The sequence below is a fragment of the Merops nubicus genome, unplaced genomic scaffold (assembly GCF_000691845.1).
Source record: "Merops nubicus isolate BGI_N331 unplaced genomic scaffold, ASM69184v1 scaffold22253, whole genome shotgun sequence".
Taxonomy (NCBI): domain Eukaryota; kingdom Metazoa; phylum Chordata; class Aves; order Coraciiformes; family Meropidae; genus Merops; species Merops nubicus.
Genome location: NW_008599951.1, coordinates 48,830 through 58,032, shown reverse-complemented (window position 1 = coordinate 58,032; position 9,203 = coordinate 48,830). Strand labels below are relative to the sequence as shown.

General features: G+C 47.7%; 1 protein-coding gene across 1 annotated transcript in view; it reads right to left on the bottom strand.

Annotated features, from left to right (window-relative positions):
- Positions 1–31: 31 nt before the first annotated feature.
- The window catches only part of TCF20 (transcription factor 20 (AR1)), a 41,926-nt gene continuing 32,754 nt past the window's right edge, over positions 32–9,203 (bottom strand). The window contains exons 5-7 of the mRNA XM_008937568.1: positions 7,208–7,257; positions 4,392–4,486; positions 32–628 (exon numbers count right to left, since the gene is read on the bottom strand). Of these exons, the coding sequence (XP_008935816.1) occupies positions 4,436–4,486; positions 7,208–7,257 (101 nt within the window). The 3' untranslated portion in view covers positions 32–628; positions 4,392–4,435. The remainder of the gene's footprint in view (positions 629–4,391; positions 4,487–7,207; positions 7,258–9,203) is intronic.

Below are 9,203 nucleotides of genomic sequence, written 5' to 3'. Positions count from 1 at the left end.
GCTGATAACCCACAAGTGCTGACCCCCCAGCCAAGCCTTCCTCCCACACCCTACGACTGATGAGGGTTTTATTCTCCTTTTAAAACTGAACTCCCTTGGCTGTTGTGAGAAAGAAAGCAAGGGGGAGACAAATCCCACTTGGCTTGCTCCCAGTTCCACTGTTCTTTCCCACACAACGTTGGGGTCCATCAGCCTCGCTTTCATTTTGGATTTCAGGTTTACTTTAGCTACAGGGTTGGTTTCTTTTTTTAATTTATATGGGGTTTTGTTAATTTTAATCAAAAGCATCAAAAGGGATATAGCGCACCTTTCATTTAAAACAAAGTCTTTCAAGACTAAAAAATAGATCTTTATATATATATATATTTATCCCTCCCTCTTTAATTCCCCCCACCTGGTTCCTTTTTCCCCCTCCCCTTCCCACTGTCACTATGGAGATTGTGTCCATGGAAACAGCTGGTTCAGACTCCTTGGTCAGATTCTGTGATGTCCTCAGTCTTGAGTGTGATGTAAGGATTGATGAAGGAAGTGCTGGCATTGGCAGGCACGTCGAGAGGGGGCATGGCTGCACAGGAGGAGAGGTCCCAGGCCCTCGAATGTCCACCGCTTTTTATCTCAACAGCCTAACCTGGAAACAAAGCAGAGCAGTGGTGTTGGAATGGTGCCTCCCCTCCGTCTGCCGACGCACCCCCTGCAGCCCTGGCACCCAGAGCTCCTGGGCTGGTGACCTCAGAACGGGTGGCAGCACAGCCACAAGTGAAGCAAATCCAGGGATAAAAAGTGTCCATCCAACAACCAACAGAAGCTGAACAAGCCCAGTCATAGGGAAGGTCCAGGGTGAGAGGATGATCTGTGCCCCAGGGCACTCGTGCAGCAGCCACAGAGGAGCCCGTGCACCTCACCCTCAGCCTCACCCTCACCAGGGACACTGGGACCAGTCACCCTCAGCCTCACCCTCACCAGGGACACTGGGACCAGAGGGCTGGCAGCAGCTGGGATGCCACCCTGCCCCTCAGGGACTGAGCCTGAGTGTTTTTGGGTAGGTCACGGAGCTACCACCCGGGAGGAGGTTTCAGTGAGCATGCAGCAGACAGTGAAACCAGCACCAAAGTAACAGGAGCCTGGCCATGTGAGCCAGAGTCAGGGAATGGCTCCACTGCACAGGCTGAAGGCAAAGCTGGAGGGCTGGTGATGTTTGTTTTTCTTACTTTTTCTTTTTTGGTTCTAATTGCCAGATTATGGCTCATGGAAGGACTAAGCTTGTGATGCCTTTCAAGACAAATGTGGAAGAGTCCCAGTGCTTGGCATGCTCACTCTCCCTGTCCAGAAACTCTCTGAGGTGAGAAAATGAACTTTAGGGTCTGCTAAAGTTGGTGGAGGCTCAGTTTGAAAGATAAACTACTGACAAAGTTAAATTTTAATTTCTCTAAACTATGGTTCTCATTCTTAAAGTTGCACAGCTGAGAAAATCAAGCTTGAAATAATAGAATCCTTCCTTCCCCTCTGCCATGATAGAGGTGAGCCCAGAAACAAGGTTATTTTGCTATAACCTCAATAAACCCCTCCCCACCAGCTAGTGAGCTTGGGAAAAGGGAAAAAAAAAGCCTGGAACATAAGGGATGCCTATGGAGAGCAGTTAACAGCACTAGAGGTGTGCCTGGGAAGGAAGCAACACCCCTCTCATTCATAGCTGGCAGCTGAACCCCAGGAGCCCCAGCTCAGTGTGACAGGAGTCAGTGCTGTCCCACTGCCAGCACAGCGGCCGGTGACAGCCTGGCCTTGGCTGCAGACACCCCTGGCATGGGGGTGCTAGGCCACGGGCACAGGAGAGGGGCAAGTGTGGGTGGGAGGCAGGTGGGAGGCTGTGGAGCTGCAGCTGGGAGGGCAGGAGGGGTCCTGGGCAGCTCGGGCAGCTGAGCTCTGTGGGGTCTGCTCCTCGCTGCGAGCCGCTGGAGGAGCCTCGCTGCCTCTGGCTCCTGCCCAACTGCAGCTTGTCTGGCCTGGAACCCATCCAGAGCATTAGGCACTGGCTCAGAGAGGAAACAGGCTCAACAGAGAGAGAAAGAGAGAGTCCTTCCCCGTTCCTGGAGAAGATCCAGAGCACCAGACTCACTCTCCAGATTTGGATTCTGTCCAAATGTTCTAGAGGCAACTGGCTCAGGGAGAGAAAAGCACCAGAGCCAAAACACAGTGACTGGCCTGGCTGGCAGCCAACACACAGGGTTCCTCCTCCTGCTGGGCCTAGGGGTGAACCAGGACTCAAACAGGCCAAAAATCTAACAGCTGAGTGCCCACACAACCCCACACTCAGGCCAGCAGAGACACAGCTCCTGCACCACCAGACTGCTACAAAGCTCCTGTAAAATTCTCTGACTACCACAGTAACACAGCAAACTTTAATAAATAACTGGATCTTTTAGATCTGCATGGTTTTTATTTTGGGGTGCAAAGTCAGGTTGGAGAACTTAATTTTTAAGACATTCTCAGCATCAAAAATAGCATCTGCAGGTGAGAACTACTTGAGGCAAAAGTGGATTTGCAAAGAAATGCTGTCTCAGAGAGATGTCTGGAGCACACACTGAACACGGTGCAGATTCCACAGCCTGCAAGGCCTTAAAGCCAAAACATTCCTGTGATATATTTAAAAAAAAAAAAAAGGAGGTAGCACTGGGAAATACTGTGTAAAGGTCTCTGGGACACCATAATGTTCACCAGTACCTTCAAGAAACGGCCCAAAAATCATCACTGAGACATCTTCTCTGGTGTTAAACTGTTCTAACAGATTCCTTGCCTGTGAGACTATTATCTTGGTTTAATGTTATATATTATATTGCCTTTGATACTGTAAGGAAAAGAGAAAAAGCTTCAAAGAATCCCAAGGACCTTCACCATGGAAGGAAAAAGTAACTCAAACAGTGACCTTTAAGTAGTTTGCATGGTAACTCCTTTAACAGCACTCCCAAGTCAAGAATGCTGTCAAAAAACCCCAATCAAATCCCAGAACACAGCAGAGCTAAACCAAGCCAGCAGTCAGTCTACAAAGTGTTTATCTTGAACAATAGCTGTCTTCTGCTACTGCACCAAACCCCAGAATTCTCTGATCAATCTCTCACCCTACAGAGTACACCATTAGAAGTGCCTCAATTGCTTAACTCAAGAAGCAGGCAGGTTTCAGGGTGAGGGAGGTGCCTGGGAAGCACTGGAACAGCAGTGAGGGGAGGGCAGTGTTAGAATCAGCCCAGAACAGACAGGAAAGAGCCACTTCAGCTGCACAGCAGCAAGGAAAAGCAGCAACCAGCCCGAGCAGAAACTGCAGCTGAGCAGGGAAATGAAGGCAAGGCACCTTCCTGGGCTGCTGTTCATAGAAAAGGCTCCCAACAAGTATTCATTTCACACTAGACACTCATTTCATTTAGACCTCCCTGTTGCCATCGAGTGGGAATGCACCTGATGGAAAGGAAGCACAAAATCCCAACCTCATCCCACCCCTGGCTGTGAACTCCCACCTCTGGGCTACTCCCTCCTCGTGCTGCCCCATTTGGCCAGGGAAGCAGATGGGCAGAATGACCCAACACAGACACTAAGGTGACAAAATGTCATTTCAGACAAACCAAAGTCCCTGCCAGGTTCACACAGGGCTGCAGGAACACTGGGACCAGAGGAGGAGGGAGGAAGGCAGAGCAGCAGGGAGCTAGGCATGAGAGCACAACCACTTAGGGCAATGATAGCCCCCTTGGATCGAGGGGAGGGGAGGGACCAGAGTAAGCATCACAACTCAGGAAATTCCAACCACTTGTGGATATAGTTCCACCTTCCATCACCCATGTCTGCTCACAAAACAGAGGAAAATGCTGGTCTGAAAGAAATGTAATGGGCTCCTGATAAGATTAATTTACTTATCCCTATATCTACACTTCCAGAAAACAGGGAATCAGTTTACAAATAATCTTGAACTCATCAGTATCACTAATTCTTCCTTAAATACAAAATGTTACATAATTTGATGAGTTTGTTTATATGGAAGTTTGCTATTAGCTACTCTGAGACTGACTGCAATAAACCCTTCAGATCCCTGTGGACATGACCATGGTAATACAAAAGGAGCTCTCTGCCACTGTTCAGCTGAGAGAGTAATCAAGCAGTGGAGCAGCTAACAAGCTTTGCCTTAACTGCTGAACAGAAGGCACTGCTGCAGAAATACAAAAACGTGGAGTCACTAGCCTGAACACAATGGTAGCAGGAAAAAACCCAAAACCACCAAGCAACAGTTATTACAGATTTTCTGGACGCACACAAGAGCACCTTGATTCCTCAGAGACACGGGGAAGGTGCTGGAGGCAAGGCAGGCACAGGAGGAGGCAGGTGGGATCTGGGAACTCTCCCCAACTCACCTGTGCTTGCTTTTATCTCCATTCCCAGGAGTACAGTTCCCCCCTCACCCCCGCTCCGACTGCTCTGTGCTGAGGCTGCCTTTCACCATCTTGTTCTGCAAGGAGGGAAGAGAGCAAGGAAGGAGGGGCTGACGAAGCCAAAAGGAGGAGGAAAAAGAAAACGAGGGAGAAAAGAAGACAGGGTGAGGGAAAGCACACATACAGAAAGTGAGAGAGAGAAAGAAAAGTCAGTATTGGAACCAGACACAGACTTCTCAGACAGAGCTTGCCCTGGGACTAACGCAGGCAGCGCCACAGTACGGAGCTGGGGATACGAAAGCCTGGCTCATTTTAAGAAACACAGGATTTAACACAAAAAGGTAGAACGAGCTGAGAAGCATCACTTCAGACTGCCCCCCAGATGGCTCAAGACCACCCAAGACTGCAGTGCCACCACAGGTGAGGTCTCCCACTCCTCTGGACCCTGCTCGGTGCCCTCGCCAGCTCTGCTGCAGACGCCCCGGTGGGGCTGGGGAGAGGAAGCTCAACCTTCAGAAGATTATTTGTTTTCAGACAGCATTCTCCCCCTAATAAAAGCTGCTGTTTTGCAAAAGTAGCACATTCAGGACATGGATGGCTGAAGCATCAGTGCTGACAGGAGGAAATGGGAAAGCTCACTGGGGAGCAGAGGGGAAGGCAGCACTAGTCCCCCTGGACTCGGCTTGCTGAAGCCTCGAGTGTCAAGTGCAGTTAATGAGGCAAGAAGCACCTCTGCTCTCCAGGAGCTACTTATTCTGATGAGGTGTATTTACCCATGTGAGGCACGGCCACACAAAGGATAAGAGGCACTGTACTGGGGGACTTAGTGTCAGTGGATTTATAAAGTTAGTTTTTCCACCCATTATCTGCAGAACAGAAGAATGAGGTCTCAGAGCGCTACAAATTAGCTGCTAATATTAAACTGGTGTTACCTAAAAGCATAATTTTAAATGGTCTAATCTAAAGCCTTTCTTCCTCTCAATTGCTCATATTCATAGCGTGGAAAAAAATTGATGCAATTTGTTCTCCAGTCATTCTAGAACAATGGTTTTCAACCTGTCTCTCAGCTGGCTGGAACTCCCCTTCCCAGGCCCCACAAGGAAAGGAGCAAGGTGATCCTGTATTCTGCCCTGCAGGAGGATTTGGAACAGACCCACAACCACCAGTGAGCCACAGGGCAAGGGCAGAGGCAGAGCCAGGTAGAGAAAACTCTGCTTGACTTCAAACCAATTAGTCATGTCTTTATGAAGCAAAAGCCAACAAACTTCAGTGTCAAAGAAGGGCTGGTGGTGTTGAGTCCCATTTTTGACACCACACAGAAAATTATATGCAGTGGGATAGTTTTGAATTAAATTCAAAATTTTATTGCCTCATTAAGTACTTTGATCAACTTAATAGAAAGTTCTCACCCTCCAACCTCCCAGGATGACTTCAGACATGAACGTCCTGCTCTGGGAGGCTGGACTCTGTAAAACCAGCTATGAACAGCTTTAACACTACATCTCCTTGGCACACGCTGGCCAAGGGGCAACAAAAACAAAACCACCTTGCTTGCTTGCTGTACATTTCCAACATTATTCCAAAACTGTGCAGAATACTTTATTTCCTTTTTATGATGGAAAGTGAGCCAGCACTGGGTAACAGCCTGAACGCCCCCAAAATGTTCCAGTGCTTTTTCCATCCGTGCTTATAAATCCACCACATTCTGGTAGAACATCCAGAAAGGAACATGAGACTAATTCTTGTATGTTTACAAAAGAGAGATTAAAGATAATCTGTGAGGACAAAGCACCACCAGATGTCAGCCTAGTTCTAGGCAGAGAAGAGCTTTGCAGACAAGGACTAAATGGTGACTAATCCCCACCAGAGAGCAACACAATTCTTCCCCATTGTGATTTACTTTCCAGCATAAACCATCCACACTCTTGCACAATTCCTTTTGTATTCAGCTAGCCACAAGAATAGTCATTTTTTTTTCCAGATACTTCTGATGATTTTAAGCTGGTGCACTGGTATCTGCAGCCTCCCAGGGATGTATCCTCCCTCATAGGCTGGAGGGGGTATCCCCAGCACTGTATCACACTTCCACGTGCAAGAGCAGAGCTACTGTCTGCCTTGTCTCCTCCTTCCACACAGACAGAGCAGCAGCAGTTCAGCTCTTAGCACCACTGTGTTTGCCAGGACATTCAGTTAAGGATGCCCAAACCCTAGGCAGAAGGAACACACTGAACCCATCACCAAAACCTGAATCAGATGATGGGTCTTCTGAAGAGCTACAGATCTACTAACAGATGTATTGACAGCTGAGTGGTAGGACTCAGTCTAGATATTAGCCCTAGACTAGAACAAGGTGTTCCAGGTTCATCACTACACCGCTTCATGATGTAGCCTACATGTTTCCAAAAGCTGAAACTTTTCATGAGCCATTTTTCTTCCTCCTGGCATCCTCAGTGAATCAAGGGGAAGCAGCACTGCCAGTTTTGATGCAGCACTGGAGCAGACACAGGGAGCCATGTACTGATGCTATCACAGAAGGCAGGAAATGAAGCTGTGCTTCCTAGAGTCAGCAAGGACCTACAGAACTACTGAGCAGATAGGGCAAAGAATTTATCTTCTCAAACTCTCTGTATTCTTCTTAAGTGGATGTTTGCCCCCAGAATGTACCACAAGCACACATCACAGAAGGAACCTAAAAGCATCTCTGACTACAGATGTTATCCAGGTATGAAATTACTAATTCAAACTCAGATACCAGAAGAGGGCAGCAAAAACCAGGTCTAACCCAGGAGAAGACTTACCTTGTGCTTGGGGCACCTCACTGAGAAATTCTCTTCGTTTAGTAAACAATCTAGAGAGAGAAGGAGAAGACAGCAATTTATTACTTTTTTAATAAAAACCAACTTGAATAATACATGTGTTAATCTTGCCTCACAGGTATACAGTTTTCATTCAAAGGTCTGTTATAGGAATACCATCTGATTAGCAGGTTCACCCCATCCACTCCCAAAGTTTTAGCAAATAAAATTACTAAGCACCCCAAGTGACAACGTTGCCTGGACAACAAACCAAGTCCAAACACCCCCAATCTCCCCAATCCTCTCTACAACAGCAAGTCTGCAAACCCTGTATCCCAACCCCCTTCAGCTATTCCAACCTTCCTTGCTACACCACAAGGAAGATGGAGGCACTCATCCAGTCAGAAGAGACAATCCCTGCTTTATCCTTCCTAGGAAAATCACTGCCTTTAATCCTCACCCCAGGGCCCTGCCAGCACCAGGGGGAAGGGGTGAGTGTCTCTAGGTAGGGGTGTCTATGACACTATCTGCCTTCCCAAATCCTGGCAAACAGTTTACACTTTGACACTGTCTGGTAGTCAGGTCACTCCTGCTGTTCTTGGATCTGCTTCCATGACTCGTCTATATGAAGCTTCTATGACCTAAGAAATAGCTTAATTAATGACTTGAACCTGTTCTGGCAAGTGGGGCACCTAGGCTGAACTGCTCATTTTGGAGCAAACGAGGCAATGCTGTCAGTTAGAGAGTGTCTCTTTAGTGGCAGTGCAAGTGCTGCCTCTCCCCTCACTCTCCTTCCCCAACGATGCCTCTATGGGATGCCAGGTCAGCAGCTCCCAGAACTTCAGGGCTATGCCCACACCAGGAGCACCACCAGGCAGCTCTCTGCCTTCCAGGTGCCCTGTACCTCACAGCCAAGTGAAAAGGCAGCACCCTCCCACAGCACCCTGAGCTGCAGGGCCATCCCTCAGCCCACCCAAACCTCTGCCATTGTTCCTTCCAGTTGCCTCGGGCACTGAAGTCAGGCTGACCCAACCTCACCAGCAGGACTGGGCACCACCACCCCAGCAGGACCAACACAGAGAATTCCACAGGGTGCTCGTGGCCTCCCTTCTGCTCCAGCCTACCCAAGCAGCTACCAAGCAAAGCAGCACAATGGTAAATAAAATGTGCTAATTTAAAACGCTCTTAAGTATGTAGCATAACCAGTGCTACCTGCTGTTTCAATCTGCTGGAAGAGTTTAGCAGACAGCAGGAGACTGCAACTAAAGCTTGAGGGAAAAGCTTTCTAGGCACCCCAGCTTTGGCAGAGCATCTCTCTGCTATGAAATGCTTCTGTTTCAACACGAATGCCTCAGGCCTCAATCAGAGGGAAATGCCACACAACGGGCTAAGTCACTGGAGAGGTTTCAGCAAAGGGAGCAAACCCCTTAATCCCACCACAGATAATTCCAAATGCAGTATTAGCAAGTAACAGGAAATAAATGTCTCACTGTAAGGGCAGGAACTCTACATTTAGACTACAGCATGAATTATCACTGCATAATACAGCAATCATCAAAAATATACAAAGCAATCATCAAAAACATCCACAGTATGTTAGAACAGGACAGAGTTTTCTTCTTTCTTGGAATCCCAACATCAATAGAAGGTATCCACTTCTCTAGGCAGTGCATCCAACAGGAAGACTGTACAAGGATCAGGAAGAGCTGCCAGAGACCTCATACCTCATCTGCATACAGGGCTCAGTTTCTTACAGGGTTGGCACTTTTGTTGCCAATACTAATGGTAGATCTAATTAATAGCATTTTTTTTGTTGTTTCTATTAAGGGAGAAGTATGAAAAATTTCACCAGCTCAGTGTAGAAAATCAGCTGAATACCAATAAGGGAAAAATGGTTCATCATTACAAAGCTGGCCTGGATCTCAGTTAGCAGTTCCAAGTATTTTATATCCCAGATTACAATTCATCATGAAGTCACCAGGCACACAGCTATGATCAG